Here is a 21,723-nt window from a genome sequence, read left to right as displayed (position 1 = left end):
GTTATCAATAAAATTTTAAGTCAAAAGTCAATTTTCCTGTTATCAATAAAATTCTGTGGCTTTAAAGTCAAAAGTCAATTTTTCTTCAAAATTTTACGTAAAAGCTTTCCGAAAAACGACACGGACCACACACGCAAACCAATAAACATCAAATGAAGCTATGAGAGATTTCCGAATACAAAAATTAAGGCTAGTACTCAAAACGACCTATCGGGTATATACTTCCTTTAATCTTAAATCAATAAACAACGTACGAAAAGGAAGCAATAATTAGTGGCTAGTTGAATGAAAAACTAAGGCATATACTTCCTTTAATCGTTTTTGTAAATTACACGGGGTACTTTACCATCGTCCAAATTGCGAACGAGTTCACTAATTTTGTAATAATTGATACAACATGTGTGTGCAATGCAAGTACGCGATGAATAGAGAAGAGTGAGTTTAAGCTTGTCTGCATGTTAATTTCACTCATTGATATAGGGTTAAATATACAACATAATTGTTGTCGTCAATGGCGTACGTAGAATTTTTCGTAAGCGGTGTCACATTTGTAATAGGTGAACAAATGAATAACTATAATGACATCATATTTATAAAAAAAAAATCAAAACATTACTATAAATCTCTACAACGAGTTTATTTTCTGAAATGTATTAATGATAGTCTCATTAGAAATACTAGTGCCAAGTATGTCTTTTTCGAAGAATGATTTGAGTATATTTATTGTCAACTTGACTAACAAATGAATTCTTGCTCAAGTGATTTTTGTTGTTGCTTAATTTTGTTAGAGGTAAGTGGTTCAAGCCTCACTAATACATAATATATTTTAATTCTTCTTTAATAAATAATATCTCCAAAACAATAAAAACTTAAGCGTGCCACCAAAAGGATTCAAACTCCCGACCTCTACTAAGAAGTTGAAACGCTTAACCAGCTGGGCAACGAGCTATTTTATTCAAGTTGTGTCACTTGTATTATCTGGTTTTGCTTATGTCTATATATGCATTTAATAAATCTTTCTGACAAAGCGGTATCACGTGACACCGCTTCCCACAAGGTGGCTCTGTCCCTGGTTGTCGCGTTATAATAATTGAACTAAAAAACCACTATAATAGTAGAGTCAACAAATTTTACCCAAAATTAGAAAACTATTCTTTTGTTATAATAAAATAACTTAGCTTTACCAACTATACAGTAACTCAAACTTACCTACAATAATATCAAAACCTGCCCATCAAGATAATTTTCCTGTTATCAATAAAATTCTGTGGCTTTAAAGTTAATATAGGTAAAATTTAACTAATTTAAAGTGACAACAAAAAATTGTAATGACTCTATTACTAGAATGAGAAATTCAATTAAGTTAATGACGAGAGTAGTTTTTAAGTATAATTTTTTAGTGAAATTATTTCATGTTAGCTTACCGACTATCAGGGGCTATATTGGGCATTTCAGTGGACACCTTGCTTCTGAGATATTGTTATGCAACAGCTGATTCCTTGAAAGTGTTGGATAAATGGACCAAAAATCGAGACTTTATGTCATTTTTTCCAATCGTGTCACTTTGATTACCTTCCTTTAAATTGCTTAATTCTTCTTCTTCTTCTTCTTCTTCTTCTGCGGCAAGCAAAACAGAGAATCAACTTCACTTAAGACTAGAGAAAGAAGAAGATGAAGATGACATGGAAAAATCAGAGCAAAAAGAAACCTAATAATAAGAGACCCATTACTCCTCCTTCCCAAAACCTCCCTTTCGAAGTTGAAAATCCTACTCACGATTTCACTGTCGAAGCCGTGTCGGAGAGTAACTTAATTTCTCATACTAATGGAGATGATGATACAATAAAGCTTGTGGAATCCTTTCAAGAACTAGGAAATAAGCTTGCTGAGGTATTTCTTTACTTGGGTGACCGACCTCCTTCACCTTTCTTTTCTTTTTCTTTTTTTAGTTTATTCAGTGCGTATAGCTGAACTTGTTATTTCTATTATGTGAGCGTCTTTGTTGAATACTATTATGTGTGTTAATGTGAAAGTTGAAAATTGTTGGTTGGGATTAGATTTAGCAAATTGCAGCTGGATGATATGGTTATCAGTTGATTTTAGTTATCTCTGTCTATTAGTTGGAAACAAAATGAAGATTATTTTAATGTTAGAGATGAGGTTTTATCTAGTATTATTCTAATGGAGTATTAGTTATTCCAATATTTCTAAGTTGTCGTCGTTTAACATACTTGAATATTTAAGAATTCAATAGGTATTCTCATCCCCTTTTGATCATGGTGGTGTTTGGGCCAATTTAGATGCACCCTCTCCCGCTAGTACATGTAATGATTAAATCTGCCCACCAGGATTTAGGCAAAATGGAAAGAAATCTCCAAGCTTTTTGCCTCAGATGGTATCGCATGGTCTTCGTTAGCTCCTCAACTGCTAAGCTACACCCTTGGGTGCATTATCATCCCCTCTCTTTACTCCCTTTGACTCTATTTCTTTGTCTCTCCCTCTTTCTCTCTTTTAGCAATTGTAACTCTATATTTTCTCAGGAACTCCAGGGGGTAAGGCAGGGCATGTTGTTAGTTTTAAGGAGGTTTTTGTTTCGTCTGATTGCTGGACATAATTGGAGTGTCTGTCTATTGAACTCCTGCTGTGAACATTCCATTTTGCTGGACATTTTATAGATACAATGTAAGTCCTTGTTGAGGGGCATACCCTGACCCTGGGTTTTGATAACCTCCCATTACCTTAAAAAACACTTAAAAGGTGATTGCATCAGTATAACGTTAAGTTTGAAGTTGTGAGTTGGAGGTCAAACATACACACTTGACACTAACCTTCCAAACCCCACTTGTGAGATTATACTGGGTTTGTTGTTGTTGTAATAACTGTCTTGCCATGTGAAAAACAAGGTTATTTGCAGAATAGTTATATTGCGCCACTTAAAAGTGAGCTTCAACACGACAGTAAGCTTATAGTTAGAAGGTGAATTGAAGTGAAGAGTTGAGTCTTGAAACTAGCAATGGTAAGTTGAGTATGAAGTGACCTGGATGTGTACTATATTTTGCATTAGCACTTAAAGGCAAGTCTAAGTACAATGGAAAATCCACTGCAGAAAGCAATTCTTACAGATTCTTGAGTGGAGGTAAGGTTGTACTGAGGCTAAACGCAATGCTAAGTTTATTGCATGGTGGCCCTAAAGTTGAAAGGAAGTCGTAAAAATAGCCTCTGCACTGAATAAGTGGTTTCCAACACTTAATTAATTGCTGATATCATTTCCGGCAGCATGATCCCTCAACTAGGGTTAAGCCTTTTATTCTTATTTTTATTGTAATTTTTTTAAGGATGGGAAATATCGTGAAGCACTTGGGAAGTGGGAAGCTGCAATACTTTTGATGCCAGATCGTGCAATTCTGCATGAACAGAAGGCTCAAATTTTGCTTGAACTTGGAGAAACATGGAATGCGCTAAAAGCTGCTACTCGTATGTTTTGACACTTCTTGCATTATTCTCAAATTGATTCTCCTTGTTTTCTGAGCAAGTTATTCTGAGTGGGATAATGCCAATTTGTAGACATTCTTTTAAATTTTAATGGATTTATTTTCAATGTTATATCTCATGAAAGGTTACTGGACCTACTTTTAGGCTCTGAAGTTCCTTAATGCCAACTTTTTGACACATCTTTAAAGTTATGGATTAATCACACAAATATATCGTTTCAAATCATCTTAATACCAGCCAATGGGAACCTAGATTACGACTAAGTCTATCTTCTGTTTTCCTTTTCGGTAGCATGAGCTAATTTTCTTCTCCACATCTTTCCCGTTGTAAATCTATATCTGGCATAGCGATATTCGAAGTTGGGTTTCTAGCCTACTTGGATTGTAACTAATGCCCTTTAAGTCAGTGATCTGCATTTGTATATAAAATAACTTTTGATGATATAATCTCATGACACATATATAACCTGCTTCCTTTTTGAGCAGGTGCAACTGGATTGGAACCAAGCTGGGCTGAGGTGTGTGAAATTGTTGTCATTCGTTTTCTGCTATTGCTTCACCTTTTGCAAATTTACCTGCTTTAGGGATGCAAAATCAACTCACAGTGCACTATAGTAATTGGAACCCACACCACCTTTGCCTATATCGTATGATCCTTATGAAAAATGGAACACTGATTTTTATCTGTGCTCTGTTCAGTTTCAATACTTAAAGAATAATTTGTCGAATTTTAACTAGCTATGAGCGTCATGTGCTAGTTTTGATATACAAATGTCCCCTGACTTTCAGCTTTAGTTATTCACCCGACATGCACATTACTTCCTCGTCTGTTCTACCTCTTCCTGCATCTGTCCCCTAGACTATGAGAATGTGATGCTTCTTTGTCTTCACTTGGTAATAAATTACCAAGACAAGCTACCTCATGCAGGTCGAAGCAGCTTTGCACTTCTGAGTTTCCTGGTCTTACTTGCATGCATAATTAAGCTTAGAGTTATATGGCATGATCAAGTGAAAGTCACAGGCTCCTTTTCTCTTACATTTCTTACATCCAAACTATTTACAGCTTTTGGAATAAGAAGCTTTGACTGAAAAGCGATTAACAGCATTCTGAATCTTAGGAAACAGTCAAGACATTGCCTTTTATTCTAGTCCTTATTACTAGTTCCTCTGTTTGTTGCAGGCGTGGATCACCCTTGGTAGAGCACAGCTGAATTATGGTGAGCCTGACAGTGCTATCGAAAGCTTAGACAGAGCATTAGCCATCAAGGTATAGCTTAGATATATTTATAACATTCATACCTGCTGCCTCTAGGGATCCTCTTTCACTGGAGATGTTTCTTTTGAGGCTTCATGAATAAATGCATATTCTCTGCTTTATATGCAATACCCCAATGTCAGCATTTCCTTTGTATCTGGAGAGCAAACTGTCTTCTGAGATTTTAGCAAGTGCGAAACTCTATTTATCATGCTAACTTCTGTCAGATCCTAGTTCTGAAATGTTCATTGGAATATTGTGCTAAGCATGTCACTGCCTCTGTATTTGATGCTCACGTGTTAAGTCTATTATTTATGCACCTAAGTGAATCAGACTTGTTTTGCAGCCGGATTCTGCTGAGGTGCGTAATGACCGACAAGCGGCCTTGCATCATATTCAGAGGAGAAAACAGTTACAGACATCAGGTTTGAGCATGAACCAAAACCGTTTTGCTGTAGTAGACAAATCTGAGAGCGGTTGAAGGTTTGAAAATGTAGCGGTAAAACACTGGAGGCTAGGGAACATGTACTGCTTCCATAATGATGGGCTTGACCCGCACATATGACTTCGAGTCATTGTTGCTTAAAATACTGGTGCAGCAACAGCAAGAATTTTCTGTGTGCGCTTCTCAGCGAGGAGAGAAGTCAGAAGCTTGTTTACAAAGATAAAACTCGATGCCCCCCACTGAAATGTATACCTTCACTACAGATGTGCTGCTATGTAGTCTTTTGACCTCTAATCTAGAGTTACTTCGTTGTTCTGTTTTTAGTAAAAAGAATTCAGATTAGTAACTTTCTGTTGAGCAAATCAAACTGACATTATTACATTTACAAGTGCATTTCAAAGATCCTTGCCACTGGAGGAGTTTGTTTTAGAATGGTGATGGTTCATTAACTGTACCTTTGTTCTTTTTTGATAACCAACTGTACCTTTTTTCTTTTTTGTTTTACTTTGGAGTTAATTGAAGGATTACTTGTAACATGCATTTTCACAAAAGGCTTCAAATGAAGAACTACACTGCCAATCTGAACACCTTGTGACATGAAGATCAGTGAAACATCAACATAAAAAGGCTGATATATCCGCACTTTCACTTAAATATAGAACAAGCCAAGTTAATGCTAAGAAATTTAACTTGATACAGTCAATGCAGCAATGGCTTATACAACAGATCACGACAGATTACTTCCCTTTGATATTCGGAAAACAGGCTAATCCTTATGCTCCTCTCATTTTACAACACATGGAACATCAGTTGCTGATTATCCCAGAAAGAATATTAACAAAAATACAAGGTGAAACAGTTCAGGCATGGCTGTTAGGACTATCAGTTAGACAAGAAATTCTATGCTACCAAAATCTGAGAGTCAGTTCAAGACTTGTGTCATTGTTACACTCCACAAAGATCCAGCAACCAGGTCATGTAGCACTGACTACTCTGGAACAACATCCGTCGTCTACAGAGCTACTCATGCATAATCTAAGTTCTATTGGTCCTTCGATCCAAAAGAAGCTAAATCCTCCTGATAGTTCAGAGTTTTGGCAGCATTTAGAAGCATTTCCACACCTCCAGATTTGTTTAAAGCTTCCTCATCCTTTCCTTTTGGTACACCTAATCTTCCACATTGTTCAGTTCTCTTTTTCAATTCATTTTGCTTAGTCTCATATGTCCTTTTTGCTTTGCGTATACGCTGTATCTGCATGTCACATTTTCTGCAAAACCATTTCCCTCTAGGAATTGAAGTGCGTGGTGGCTGCATGCAGAAAATATGATAAGCGTGATCACAGCCGTCACAAAGTACAATTTTGTCATCATCACAATCTTTAAGGCAAGCTCTACACAGACACGACGGACAGTACCAGCAGGAGCCATAAGTATCCAACTGCTTTCTAGTCAAGCACCTCTCATGGTAAAACTTGTGAGGGCAGAAGGAATGGCCACATATTTTATAGTTTCCATTACTTCCCACCTCAGCTCTACATATGTTGCAACAGGGCAGATCCTCAACTCCTTTACATAGTTTAAGTTCATCATCCACTAAACCATTTAAGCTTTCCTCCAATTCCAGAAGCATGTCTTCAGTTGTAGATTCTTCAACCCCATCTTCAATTATCACTGATCTAGAGGCGCTGAGTCTTTCGCATACTACACAGTTGTCATGCGGTGATTCAATTCCCTTTGCAGTACATTTGGCACAATACCAACTTTTTAGTGGAATTTCTTTCACAGTAGGCTCAACACAGCAGACGTGGTAAATCTCCTCACATGAATCACAAGCTAAACTATCTCTACCATCCGCCTTCTCCCCACAACATTGGCAAGCACACCTTTTATTTACACCAGAGATCTCTGCTTGTTCCATTTTAGCAACCAACTGTCAACATCGAAAAGAAAAGAAAATATAGTAACCTGAAGTTTATAATATGTTAAAACATACAAATCAGTTTCAAGTTGTAAAAAGAATTAAAGATACGACCGATGCAATGCCTTGGAATTTTGGTGAATTTTACTTCAGTCAATTTTATCAAAATTGCAGCACTGTCTTGACAAAAGCAAGATTTTTTAATTATAATTTCATATTTAAACTAAGTGAATAATTCCAAGGATGTGGACCTCAAAGGACTGAAACCAAAAGCAAAATAAGTATATATGAGCTTTTTAATTTTAACAACGGTAGTGTCCAAACCAGCTTATGCACAACTCGACTATTCCGCCGCTATCTACTATCTCCCACCAACATATGTACTGGGCAACTCAGCACCAAAGCTTAGACACGTATGGCAATGAATCACCTAGTGTTTTTTGTCACTGCTGGGATTTGACCCCTAGTCTCCAAGGTATGCACCCATTTCATTTTGACTACAAGACCACACCATTTCGGTGAGTGAGCATTATATTTGGTCGGTACCTATATGTCCCCACAAAGGGCTTGCAACACCACTTTTAAGAGCTTTGTAACATTGTTTGCCTGAATGGTTCCCCAAGAAATCTGGAATAACTGCAAGTACTTGGTGGCTGGCAGGTACGTGCCACAACCAAATTCCGAAATTGGGAGGTATTACACTGAGTGAGAAATTTTACGCTAACAGAACAATAAGGAATTTGAAATTTTCAGGCACAGTTTTCAAACGCAGTTTCTCCTCCAAGCAGCTGACTGAAGAGCAACCAAAATGACCTCACAGAATAATCTACCACTCAAAACAGAAACACTAAAGCATGACAGTAAAAAGACTTGCCTCATCTTTTCCATCCTCAGTAATTCCACGCGTTGAACAGCTCACCTAAAGAGGTAAAAGGTTAAAATCAGTCAGTTTTACCAGCAGTGTATGCAAAAGAAAGAAGCAACTCAATGAACCAAGAGTTAGCGAGAAATCATATACCTGAGCTTGGAAAGAAGCCCTTGATATGTCTGAAAGGCTCCTTGAAAGAGAAATCATTTCACTGCCAACTTCATGAAGCTTTGTCCACATCTGCAAATAATTCAGGATAAAGATACACGAATTAGAAGGGATGACTATCTTCGGCACATAAAAAAAGGACAATCCATGCAAATTCAAGTCCCACATTAGTCATCCAAACCATCCATTGCTTAATTACATTATTGACCAGTGATCAGACAATATTTTCAGAAGTATCATCAACTATTAAGAAATGCTTCATCATCAATTTGTGGCCTCAGATGAAAGGCAGAACCACGCTCTTGTAGGACCATATATTAACTGTTGAACTTTATAAAATAAAAATGTAGCAAAAAAAAAAAATTAATAATAATTAGCTGTTTCGTAGTGTCTTACCAAAATTTGTATTTTACAAATGTCACAGATCAAGTTATATCAGTACAGATAAATCATATCCATCAGAAACTATCAAGTCATCATACAAGTTCTGCCACGGGTGCATCCATGGTGACATGCTCTCTTTTCCTAAGAATCTGCTACAGCTCCCAACATAATCATTTTTGATGTTGGCTCAATTAATTACTAATCAATTTTATCATCACCAACCAAGAATTTGCTATAGTACCCAATATCATCAACCTTATATCGAAACTGATTTATGAAATTAGCATGGTATATCCACAAAGGATAAGTCCTGCCAACTAAGAGTATCACATACCCACAAATATATCAGTGCTGATATGCCAACACAAATCATGGATTCACTAATATAGTTTTAGCACCTGTGTATCAAAAGCAGTATATCCTTATCAACAAGATTGCAGAGCTACCAAAATATCAGTTGCAAATACATCATTAAAAACAGATTGACTATGAATTACCCTGATCAAATATCACAGCGCCAAGATAAAGCTACTGATCTGACAATACAAACTATGAATCAAATAATCTAATTTTAGCAAGGGCATTCCAACAGTGGCATATCTTCACCAACTAAGAAATTCGCAAACCGTCGAATGTGTGATTTTATGTGGGCTGATTTGCTGAAGGTAACTATTACAATTTACAAAAGCATCATATTTAGACAGTACTTCATCATATGGCTGAATTAGAAGGTTCCTAAAGTTAAACTTCGAGTAGAACTTCTGCAGGATCGGATATCTCCACAAGAAAAAGTCGACCCTAAGGTATTATATAATATACTACCTCGAAAAGATTAACCAATTCAGAAGTGCAATAAAATTTAATTAGACATAACTCAAATCCCAGAGTCTGACAACTATCACAATGGCTGAGCAAAGCCTATAAAACTGTCTAGGCTTTGAAGTATAACTACAGTTCTGGTATAAAGATAAATTGTACAAAGAATCCACGATAGGATTGTGGTTCGTATAATTGTCTTAAATCTGGTTGTGACGCTCATGGCGTAGTTAAAATGATAATATTGAATACTGACTAAGAAGCATTAGTCAAAAGCAGGGAGCTAAAACTATTAGGGGTGAACGAGTCACTAGTACACGTAAGACAGTCCCTTATTGACTGAAGTGTTGTAAAATGATTCTTGATTAACTTCAACATTTGCTTATTATTTCCTTTTGCAATTGGCTTCGGCGCAAGTTCCATTTTCTTGGTTAACCCAATGTTGGGCAACTATGTTATGTTGTCCATGCTTCCAAAATGACCACTCCTGGTCGTGCAGGTGGGGTGGGGGAGGGGAGACGGTGTTAACTGTTAAGTGTCCCATATTGGTTGAGATGTCTCCTATATTGTCTTGGACAATTCTCAAGCCATGAACAAGCTTTTGGCATTGAGTTGGGGCCAAAATCTATCATCTTCACGTACTAAATAATGCAGGTACAAGCAGCACTGCAATGATATTGAACTATATAGGATTTCATGCAATGAATCTCTTTTATCAATCTTTTCAAGTAATTTGAAGGAAGTAAGAACTCTAGAAGGAACGAAATGGAGCTGAGCTACTACACCCAATTCATTGGCAAATGAAAAAATTGCCTTTTTATAACTCGGAAAATAACCTAGAAAAGAGAAAGAATCACTAAGACAAGAGAGCTAAAGGTACTCGAGCAAAAAGGATAGGTAAAACACCAAGACCCAGATTTTTCCGTATTACAGAGATACCGTAAAAAAGATAAGATCCAGTACAACTAGAAGTCGATCTGGCACCTCCCTCGGGGTACTCGAACCCATCAGATCTGAGTTTAACTCCTTTATAAAAACGCAAAAGTTCCCATTCACCAAAACTCAGTCTTGATCAGCAATAAGCCATTACACTAGTACACATACATTAAAGAAAATACCCTACTTTCACACTTTCCATCTGTTATCATTAAAAATCATACAATAATCTACTTAAATATAAGTATGTAGACAATCAACACAGGTCAAGACGTCATGTAAATTAAGGCGGGGAGAACACACTAGGACCCCTTCCCTTATTAGTTGAGCAGCAGTAAGACAGCTTAGTTTCCTAGATTAGAGAACTGCGAAATCTTCTCTTGTCAAGAATGTTCAAGTCCTCTTTCCTCGTAAAAACTGTCTCCTCAGCCTACGAAGACCCAATTCCCGAAACAAGACATGATTTAACCGCTAAAATCAAACATAGCTTTCATCACTCACATGTATTATTCAGCAATCCAAATATACACATAAGCTAAAGCTCTTTCCCTCCTTATTACATTGAACTTTAGACCATTTTACTAATCGAAGGGTCCCATTTAAATGACAACTCATTTCACTGAAAGCATTGACAGTATTTTCACAGACAAAAACCAAAGCTATTGACCAAGTATGCAACCATAAAGCACCTATTTTAGACAACCACAATAGCATGCAATCATGCAATACTCTATCGATGATACATAGCAATTACTAAGCAAAGAACCTAACAGATCAAAACCGGAAAACTTAGTTGAACCTTCTACAGTTAGTATGGCATAATCCTAATATCCCCAGTCTCCCATGCCAGAAAATATCAATCATTACTTTCAGGAGAAGACATTCCCATACATCATCAATCTTACCAAAACAAAGAACTCACACCTTGTGAATTTATCCTTCAGAGATGTTTATGTTGCACCTAGGAGAGAATTTCACACCAAAGACAAATCATTCCAAGAGATACAAAAAGCACTTTCTGATAAACAGTGCCATATTGATCAGAACAGAATGCAGATGCAAGTTTTATACAACAGTGAGCAGGAGGTTACTAGGATTTGTAATGAAAACGGTCTTCTTGGGTTCAAGACTCAAGAGGGATATCTAATAAGGTATCCCAGTAATTAAGATTTATCATCAGGTAAAGCTACTCAATCTCAATTCAGTACTGATACTTCGGCAGCTTTTTACAACTTCACTTTATGGCTCAGTAGGAGGAGAAATGTATTTTGGTGTGAGACACAAGTATTATTAGTTGTGTGAGGTTCTCATTTCATGAGAAGTGTAAACTGTAGGACCATAAATTCCTTATCCCTTGCTCTTTCACTTTCTCCTTCTCTCCTTACCCTTGGCCGCTCAATTTATCCCCTCTCCACAGCTCACACTCCTGGACAGCCCCTCCCTTCCGCTATTCTATCTTTTCTCTCTCTTCATTCATCAGAACAAGCCCTAAATCCCAATCCAACCCCAGCCCCAAGTTCACAGTAGAAATGGGGATGCCACTGTTTAATCCACAACTCTATCATCATATTTTCTCCCTTCCTCTCTCTATTTTGGTTGGGTAATGAAATGTCAAAACATTTAGAAAATACAAGCATTTGCAAGGAGTTGAAAATATTGATAGTGAAAATGGAAAAAAATTGGGAGAGTAAACAGAGGGTGGTATAATTAAAAACATTGGAAACAAATTGGATATAAGCGGAATTGAAAAGATGGGTTGTGAATGAGGAACATCTTGAAGAGTTATTGGTCCAAGAATGGCAGACAGGGGAGAGACTTTTTCTCTTTTCTGAAACAGCAGACGTAACAATAAAGGAAGACTACTCGGAATCTAACAATTACAATTTGCTTTCAATATCTTTGAGTAAGACTATATATGTTCTACTACCAAAACTACATTCAAGATAGGCAATCCCATGATAGGAAAAGTTTCTGCAATCCCCATTTGGGATGCATCGGTTATTGTAACAAGATGCACAACCAGCCAATTCAGATGCTTCCATTATTGTAATGAGCTGCGGTTTCAATTAGCGGCCAATTCACTGGCCAAAATTGAATTTGGGAAGTTGGGTGATTGGTGAAGAGAGGGGAAAGAAGGGATAATGGGTCACATATTTTTTCCCGTCATAATTGGTCCCACATTACACTTATCATTTTATTGAAAATCCTTCACACTGTCTCACCCATTATAAAATTTCTCCATCGGTGGTGTGCCCATATGTAAGTTGACTGTTTATTCTATTTATGCACAGATCTATCAATATAACAAGTTAAAGAAAATTTTCTTATATATTTTTATTTATATTTTTTTTATAAATTATGTTATGAAAGATTACTTACATTGAGTTTTCTTCATTGCTATCTTATTAAATGGAAGAGAAAAATATAAGCTGGGAATGTAACGATAAACATGATAACTAGCGGAATGATGTTAACATGTGTCTCGTGAATCTTGTAATGCTTGTAGCCCCATGAGGTCAGTACAAACAGAATAGGGACTACCAATTTTGATTGAATAGTTTTTTTTTGTGTGTGTGGTTTGGTCAGTGGAATTACTTGAAAATATTTGAAATTTTAAATTTTTAAAAAAAGTTCATTAAGTGTGTCTCCTATGTGCACAAAGTTCCTGCATAACAGCGCGATTATATGGAATAAATAACAGATCATATCAATCTTTCAAGAATATCTAGGAATTGAGACATGTGGGTTCTTGACCATGAAAAATTGCAGTGAAGTTGGGAATAGTGTTCTAACCCAACCAACTACCATACCAAGAAGTCAAAACATAACCAATTCGCTCCTTTTCATAATGTAACATGAAGATTCATAAAACTCACCAGATGCACAGGGTAAAGCAGATAAGGAATAAATGCATCTTAAAGCTAAGAGGTGTTCATCTTATCAGACGCAGAAAATAAGAAACTAAGCAGAGAGGATGAAAGATGGATTAAGTACATTACAGGAAAATCATATTGCATGAACTTGATAGATTCTTGCTAGATTGTTAGCTAAATCCAAGCATGACTATTTTCCTGAATTCAAAGCATAAATAGAAGATACAAAATAGTACCTGTTGAATATCTGTTTGAAAAAGGAGGGATGAGCCCTCATAAGATCCATCTTTCATCCTTGAGTGAATATGACTGACATCAAAAAATTTGTCAACCTTCATTCCTTCAAAATTTTTAAAAAGCACATCACATAATTGAGCAAATTTTTCTGATTTGACAACATCCAGAAACATCTGCTGACAGATCTCTGTCACTGTGTATCTTTTTGGCTCATCCACTGATCCATTAGACACTGCCTTTGCTCCATTTTGAGATACAAACTTTGATGGCAGAGAATGTCTGTTCCCATAATCACAACACTTTCCAGATTCCTAAAGAAACAAGCAACTAGCTATCAAAGAACAGTTAACAACAAAGAAAACAGTGATTCACTACTGCATATTAGGTTATCCAGCTACGTGCAATAGCACTACCTTAGTTTCAACAGCACAACCGGCTTCTGAATGTGATGCAAGTGCCTCTTGAATACACTCTTTTAAACCACCATCACTCTCTAGTGATTGAAACATCTGCTTCAGAACAGCACCCTTCCAATTTCTAACAGGCTGATAACTGAAATCATTCAGAAGACCATGTGGTCTCAAATGAGCTACACTAGCTTGTGTGCAGGAACTTTTGTTAAGAGTTGTATCTAGTGGTTCATTCATTGACTGCATAAGATCAAGCAAACCAGTTGTAGTAACAAAGAAAAAGAAAAATATAGTGCAAAAGGAAAAAGAAAAACAGGGAAGAGGAAGAAACAAGAAGAGAACCACCACCAAGTACTTAAAGGACGAGATTTCTTAATAGGAAGTGCATCACTTAAGAGTAACTGCAAAGTTGTCAAGGGCGCAATTTAAGCCTTGAAGCAAGGCGTACAGGCAGTGAAATACCGAGGCCATCTACGCAAAAACCACCAAACCAATAGTTTTTTTTTTGAAAAATCAGGATAATTCACTAGGCTCATGAGAGCTCTTCAAAAGAAAGAGGTACTAAATAGTATATATATAAAGATAATTGTCAAAAAAAAAAAAAAAAAAAAATAGGTGAATACTTTATAATGGGAAATCAGAATTTTGGAGTAAGAAAACTTGAAATTGCATCTTTGCATCTGAACTAAACTTTGATATAGTGTTTCAACTTGATTAACATGGTTTTTGCTTCATAAATCCACTTAATCACAATTTATTAATTTCTCTATCAATATAATCATAGTTGTATATATAGTTGTTTTTTCTTGTGTCATATATTTTTTCATCTTTTCTTGATTCACATATCAGCACTAATACCGAGCTTTGATTGAGCTTTGCACTTGAAACGTCAATAGACCTTGGCCTTTTCTATTCTTTTCGCCTTTGACAATGCTGAGCAGTTGATCCTTCGGTGGAGCATATCACTTGAAACCAGGGTGGAGCACTAGACACCTAATAGCTCTTGCAGCTACCCAAGAGAAATCACATTTTGTACATCGCTACTAACCCAACTGGCACATTAGCGTGCATTTTCTACTTTATATAACATTTCTTTCAAATAAAGTCTGTATCGACACAAATTCCAAATAGACAGACAGCATAACTCAGAGTAATCAATTCTAAAATTTTATCATATGATATTCATACAGAACATCTTTACACGCCGAAATTGTAGAAAGCATGAAGAAAAAGTGATGTTTGATACAAAAGGACAAATTGGAAACAAGAAGGAAGCAAACTTTAAAGAATCACAAGAAAAACAAGCCAGAAGACGCACATGAGGCATTCAAAAAAGAAAAATCGAGGTCCACAAATCTCAAAGGTGGCATGAGGAAATGTAACAAATAGAAGATATAAAGTCATCTTAAGAGTTCATGTAAAAGATCACCAGACCTTGTAAGTATTTTGACAAGCCGGAACCTTGCCATCTTCTACTACTTTGGTACGCTTCCGCCTCTTGTAAGTCCGGCAAACATCACCTGATGACCCTGAAGGGTTCATATCACCATTCTCGACATTAACTGGGCGGCCCTTCAATTTCCTTACAGTTAGAGCATTTTCAGCCAATACACCCAGCACGACACTATCACCACCACTATTTCCTACATCTTCACCAACCATTTCTTCCTCCTTGGCCCTAATTCCAAATACAGCAAAGAGAATTAAATTTCATCTGCAAAAACCCCACTTTGCACCATCAGATATTTATAATTTCTCTGTCAATCAACAAAACACGACCCATTTAACTATGATGAGAATAAGTTTCTCTCTTTCTTTAAAAAACTCAAAATACTCAAACAACTCAAAATACTCCAAAAGAGGAGGCATTCCTTGACCAATCAACCAAAACCCTAATTCCAAAACCTTTAGAGCAGAAAGAACCAAAATTTACACTGCAAAAACACCAATTTCTCTGTCAGTTCAACAAAACACAACCCATTTCACTATTTTGACAATAAATTAACCTCTTTCGTTTAACAACTCAAAATACTCAAAAAAGGTAATTATTCTCAAACCCCAACATCAACAGAAACTCTCAATAGCAGAGAAAGTAACAACTATGTCAAAAGAAGATTACATTTTTTACTTCATCAACCATTTTTACCTCCTCGGTAAATCAAGAAAAAAAACCCTAAATTCCTAAATCTCTACAGCAAGAGAAAACTAAAATTCCACAAGAAAATACCCCAATACACACTAAATTAAACAACCTAATTTATCTGTCCAGGCAACAAAATAACACCATTTCACAATTCCAACACTAAAATAAACCCCTTAATCTAAACAACTCTTTAAAGAACTGCAATATTTCAGTAAGAAATAAAACTTTAAGAAACTAATTAACTTATAAAGAATACATTCAAAGAAATTATACAAAGTAGTAAACATAAATAGTGCAAATTTTAACTTCACCTGAGTAAATGTATAGAGGTTTTTGAGTCTGAAAAAATGGAGAGAGAGAGAGAGAGAGCGCTGTGTCTTATCCGAGAGGGTTCATTTAAATTTTGAAAACTAAGAGGGCTTTTTCCGCTTTTTGCGTAGTTTAACTAGAAAGAAGCTTTTTTCTTTTTTTTGTTTATTTGACATGTTGACTGGAAATTGACGGTCCGGTTATTGTCTGCGTTTAGGACGGACCGGCTAATATCGGTATCCGGTAGAAAATTCTCTCACGAGTCACGGCTCATATTGTGGATTTGGGCTAGAACATTTCTTTACTTCAGTCTCGATTTGGATATTAAATTTTCTATTTTTCTATAAATAAGATAAGATATACATCGTTGAAATTTACCTAGATACTATAACTCAAATTCTTAATAACTACATATTTACCCAAAAATAGATAGAGTTGAATTTGTATGTAGTTCTAAAAATATGTGGTATAACTTGACATGAATCATAAAGGAACTGTAAATGATGGAAAATAAGCAAAGTTGAAAAGAGGATGATTTATGAACAAGCAAGATAAAATGATGTATGAAGCTCCAAAGGATAATCTTCCAATATAGGAATGTATCAATAGTATTTTAGTTACAGTGTATGAATCACTTAATAGATTCCCTTTACAGGAATAATAGTCATCTCTCTTATAGTGGAGGGATCCTACTTTGGATATAATTAAAAATACATAGTGGGAAACCCATGATAAATCAGTTTTTTTCTAGTTTCCGCCGAGATTCCCTTTCTTAGTGCGGTTGTAACGGCTCTTGTCTATGAGCTCGATATTGACCCGAGCTCGATTTTGACTCGAGCTCGATTTTGACTCGGGGCCCGGTATTAATTCGGGCTCAGTATTGGTCGGTATTTGACTTTTAAGCTCGATAACGTCGCTTCGCACCATAGTTTGATTTTGGATTCGAGCTCGGTATTGATCGGTCCCTGAAATTTGAAGTTCTGCAACCTGGCTTCGGATCTCATCACGATATTATGAAGACGCTCTTCGGTCCATTATGTTCCCATCTCGACCAGTCGTTCGAAGGCCGAACTCGATTTTGACTGTATACAGATAGTCCCCTCGTTTTTCGGGAAGGATGTAGCGAGAAACGATATGATTTTCCAACGGTACGATTAGATATATACTGGCGTTTGCATTGAGCTCGATCATGACATACGTGATAGCTGTCCCATCGGTTTAGTTTACCAAGGCATTTAATGCGTGTCAGACGATGGTCGGCCACTGTTGATATTGAACCTACATTGCTCAATCTATAAATAGCTCTTTTCTTTACCATTTGTCACTTTTACATCTCCAATCTCCAAATTTTCTAAAGTTCTTTCTTGCATCTTCTGAGTTCATCTGTAAATCTATAATTTTTCACTGTAAAATCTTTCTTCTGCGATTTTTACTGCAAAATCTTTCTTTAAAACATCAGATCTTTGTTATCTCCTTCCTTTTTCGATCTTTAAATCCAAAATGGCGAAAACATCAAAAATTGTTCCTCACAAAGAAAAGACTTCTTCTTCACAGTCTGCCGCCATCAAAACACCGGTGGAACCACGGCCTGAGGAGTCTGTTCCCGGGGCATATGTTCTTACCTCCGATTTTAAGGTCGATAAAGCCTAGTCGGTTCCTGGTCGATGTGAACTAGTATCGAGGTATATGTGCTCGATAACTAAGGGACATCTCGAGCAGATGAGAAAAGATTGTAACTGGGAGAAAATAGAAGTGATAATCCTGGCTCCCGAAAAAGATATTACTACTTATGTGAAAGGGTTTTTAAGTGTGTATACTTACCCTTTCACATTGGGCCACCTCGACCCTGTTGTTATCTATTTTTACCGCCAATATCAAATAACCCTAGGCCAAATCCATCCTTCATTTTGGCGGATCGTTATTCTGATCCGTTTTTTTGTGAACAAGATCGAGGGGATGCCTTTCACCCTCGACCATCTTATCAGACTGTACAGCCCCCGCCTCTATCGAGGTGGGATAATAAAACTCTAACGCCGGGCTAACAAAGTGCTCTTCTCGAACATAGATGAGGACAAGGACCGGGGTTGGATGGGCAGGTTCGTTCGAGTGAAGACCTCCGATCTGATCTCGGCCGAGCAGATGTCATTCCCTGAGGAGTGGAACATGAAGCGCATGTGTATTTCGATTGTTAGCTTTAATTGCTTTGCTCCTTTGTTTCTTTCACCGATATCTTTTTTTTGTGATATAGCGATTGCTTGGATTCCCGGTGTTGTTCCTCACCTTAAGAGCTGGGTACAGGCCCTGGCTTCGACCTCTATATACGCCGAGCGCTCATAGCGTGATTTGTTAAAGGGCCTATGGGAGGCCAAAAATCATGGTAAGCCTCTTTCACATGCCTTTGTTGGTTCAAACAGAATGTTTTTCATATACTTAACCAATTTTCTTGTGTGTAAGCTTGGGCAAAGATGCGGTCATGAGGCCCCCATCTGGTGAGGAAGAGACTTCAGCCCCGGTTCCGAAACCAACGAAGGACAATAAGAGAAAAAGGGTCTCCACTTCCGAGGATCCAAAACCCAAGACAAGGACAGCTCGTAAGCCGAAGAGGAAAATTATTCCTCTGACCGAAGAATCTGTTCAGCGTCTGAGGGAAGAAGAAGAAGAAGAAGAAGAAGAAGAAGTTGACGGGTCCGTACTGGTGGCCCGAGTGAAGAAAATTATCAATGCCCCAAAGGCAGTTAGATCGATGATGGTTTATGAAGCTCCGCCTCGAACTGAGGGGATATCGGAGAAAGATTCGGGTAGAGTCCCCAAATCATTAGAGACCGAGGATGCTTCCCACCGAAGTCAACAAACGGTGGGTATATCCAAAGGGTCCGGTCCTGAAGCTCTCCGAACTGAGGAGAACGCCCCAAGCGAGTCGCTTGGGACAATAGTAATCGAAGACTCGCCCACTCTCCCTACTTTTTCCGAATGGGCGATTCGGGAAGCCCAAGCTTTGGGGGCCCTCGAGGTAGACCGGTCTCATGAAGGGGAGGACCCCTTCCGTGATTTGTTTACTGGTGTCGAGGATGTTGTTGGCCCTAGTGATGTGTCGAGCCTTTTCTGTGAAGTGCAACAAGTTCTGAATCGGGTAAGCTATAACTCCCTTCGTTGATACCACTTTCATGTTTGCTATTCTTTTCTAACTTCTTTTCTTCTTTATTCGTAGGCCGCAACGGTTCATCGAGAAGCATGTTCTCGGTCTCGATCTGAGCTGCGTCGGTACGAGGTCAACCTATGACGGGTCACGGAGGAGAGGAATGCCATTAGACTCCTCTTCGGGCAAAGGGAAGAAGAAATCAAGGACCTCTGAGCTGAATTGGCCAAGGCTCATCAAGAACAGACCGACCTGACCGAGTAGGTAATGATAATCTTAAAAACCCATGGGCTCGATTCTGGAATGGCAGCTAATATTTCGATATCACAGCTGCAGCAAAAGCTTGAGGTGATTGGGAAGCTTCATGAGGAGGTCGATATGATAAGGGCGGAGACCTTGGGATAGAAAGATGGCATGGAAGGAGAAAAAGAAACTACTCCAGCCCAATTATCATCGGCTGAAAACCAACTTCAAAGCATAAAGGAGAAGAGCTCGGTTCAAGCAAGAAAAATAGAGGAGGTCGAGGCTCGGTTGGCCTCCGAACTTGCCAAGGTCAAATCTGACGCCAAAAAAGCAAAGGCAATGCGGATGCATTCATGGCCGTCTATCGGGCTGATGCTGAAGCTGCTCAGGTACAAGTAAGAAAGGCAGTCGAGACAGCTAAAACCCGAGCATATTGGGTTGCTGAACTTGCCAAATACCAATCTCGCAGGGTGACCCTCGAGAAGATCCATGCTCGAGGTTTCAATCTCACCGAAGAGATAAAAAAGGCTAAAGAGCTCGAAGCCGATGTTGAAGCCTTGGCTTCCGATGATGACGATGATAATGATGATGATAGGAGCGAGAGTGGGTCTGAGAGCGGGGAGGAGCCCGATGGAGAAGAGACCACCTCCGGAGATAACCAGTAGACTTAGAGTTTTTTATTTATTTTTTATGTAGGGTCCTGTTCGGACGTTGTAAACACTCTTGTATATATATATATATAAAGATCTTTTCCTTTCCCGACTTGTCTCTATTTTTTTCGGCCTTGTGAAGATCTTGTTTCATTCATGCCTTATGAAAGTTTTCATAAATTCGAGGCTTTAGGCATTTTGATCGAATTCGGACCTTGTAGTCTTTATAACCGAGTGAGTGCTTTTCTCGAACTCAGAATAATTGTTAGCCCTTAGGCTTAGTATTCAAGTGAGTGATTGCTTGAACTCGAAGAAAGGTAGCTCGCAAGCTTTATAGTTGAGTGAGTGATTGCTCGAACTCGAAGAAAGGTAGCCCGTAGGCTTTATTAGTCGAGTGAGTGATTGCTCGAACTTGAAGGAAGGTAGCCCATAGGCTTTATTAGTCGAGTGAGTGCTTTGCTCGAACTCAAAGTAAGGTAGACCGTAGGCTTAATAGTCGAGTGAGTGATTGCTCGAACTCGAAGAAAGGTAGCCCGTAGGCTTTATTAGTTGAGTGAGTATTTTGCTCGAACTCGAAGTAAAGTAGCTCGTAGGCTTAGTAGTCGAGTGAGTGCTTTGCTCGAACTCGAAGTAATAGTAGCCCTTAGGCTTTTATTAGTCGAGTGAGTGCTTTGCTCGAACTCGAAGTAAGGTAGCCCGTAGGCTTTATTAGTCGAGTGAGTGCTTTGCTCGAACTCGAAGTAAGGTAGCCCGTAGGCTTAATAGTCAAGTGAGTGATTGCTTAAACTCGAAGAAAGGTAGCCCGTAGGATCTATTAGTCGAGTGAGTGCTTTGCTCGAGCTCGAAGTAAGGTAGCTCGTAGGCTTAGTAATCGAGTGAGTGATTGCTCGAACTCGAAGGAAGGTAGCCCGTAGGCTTTATTAGTCGAGTGAGTGCTTTGCTCGAACTCGAAGTAAGGTAGCTCGTAGGCTTAATAGTCGAGTGAGTGATTGCTCAAACTCGAAGAAAGGTAGCCCATAGGCTTTATTAGTCAAGTGAGTGTTTTGCTCGAACTCGAAATAAGGTAGCCCGTAGGCTTAGTAGTCGAGTGAGTGCTTTGCTCGAACTCGAAGTAATAGTAGCCCTTAGGCTTTTATTGGTCGAGTGAGTGCTTTACTCGAACTCAAAGTAAGGTAGCCCGTAGGCTTAATAGTCGAGTGAGTAAATGCTCGAACTCGAAGGAAGGTAGTCCGTAGGCTTTGTGTGGGGCTTGGCCTCGTTGATTTTTCGGTTGGCAGTCCCCGATTAATGGGGTAATGGACGATCCTCGAGCCTGTTTGCATAATAGATCATGAAATAGAGGATAGGTTTTGATACATAAGATATCGGCAAAGAAGAAGTTTCTTTTTATGTCATTGTACATGTGTTCATGTTTTGTACTAGGGATCAAGCAACCTACACG

General features: G+C 38.1%; 2 protein-coding genes across 4 annotated transcripts; one reads left to right on the top strand and one right to left on the bottom strand.

The window, feature by feature from the left end:
• Positions 1-1,492: 1,492 nt before the first annotated feature.
• LOC104116589 (uncharacterized) lies at positions 1,493-5,695 on the top strand. Its single transcript, XM_009627474.4, has 5 exons — positions 1,493-1,890; positions 3,336-3,474; positions 3,978-4,009; positions 4,672-4,758; positions 5,093-5,695. The coding sequence occupies exons 1-5, from the start codon at positions 1,672-1,674 to the stop codon at positions 5,225-5,227; spliced, it is 612 nt and encodes a 203-aa protein (XP_009625769.1). The 5' UTR covers positions 1,493-1,671; the 3' UTR covers positions 5,228-5,695.
• A 103-nt stretch (positions 5,696-5,798) lies between these two features.
• On the bottom strand, positions 5,799-16,397 carry LOC104116590 (PHD finger protein EHD3). Of its 3 annotated transcripts, none has more exons than XM_070199962.1 (7): positions 16,256-16,397; positions 15,236-15,515; positions 13,805-14,041; positions 13,391-13,702; positions 8,128-8,217; positions 7,984-8,028; positions 5,799-7,121 (listed from the first exon to the last, which is right to left on the bottom strand). In XM_070199962.1, the coding sequence occupies exons 2-7, from the start codon at positions 15,461-15,463 to the stop codon at positions 6,234-6,236; spliced, it is 1,800 nt and encodes a 599-aa protein (XP_070056063.1). In that variant the 5' UTR covers positions 15,464-15,515; positions 16,256-16,397; the 3' UTR covers positions 5,799-6,233. The 3 variants fall into 3 exon arrangements, with proteins under 3 accessions (XP_070056063.1, XP_009625770.1, XP_070056064.1); XM_009627475.4 differs by having other exon boundaries at positions 15,236-15,479; positions 16,256-16,394; XM_070199963.1 differs by having other exon boundaries at positions 15,236-15,735; positions 16,256-16,357.
• Between the last annotated feature and the right edge of the window lie 5,326 nt (positions 16,398-21,723).

The sequence above is a fragment of the Nicotiana tomentosiformis genome, chromosome 4, assembly GCF_000390325.3.
Source record: "Nicotiana tomentosiformis chromosome 4, ASM39032v3, whole genome shotgun sequence".
Classification (NCBI taxonomy): Eukaryota; Viridiplantae; Streptophyta; class Magnoliopsida; order Solanales; family Solanaceae; genus Nicotiana; species Nicotiana tomentosiformis.
This window is presented reverse-complemented; position numbering and strand designations above follow the sequence as displayed.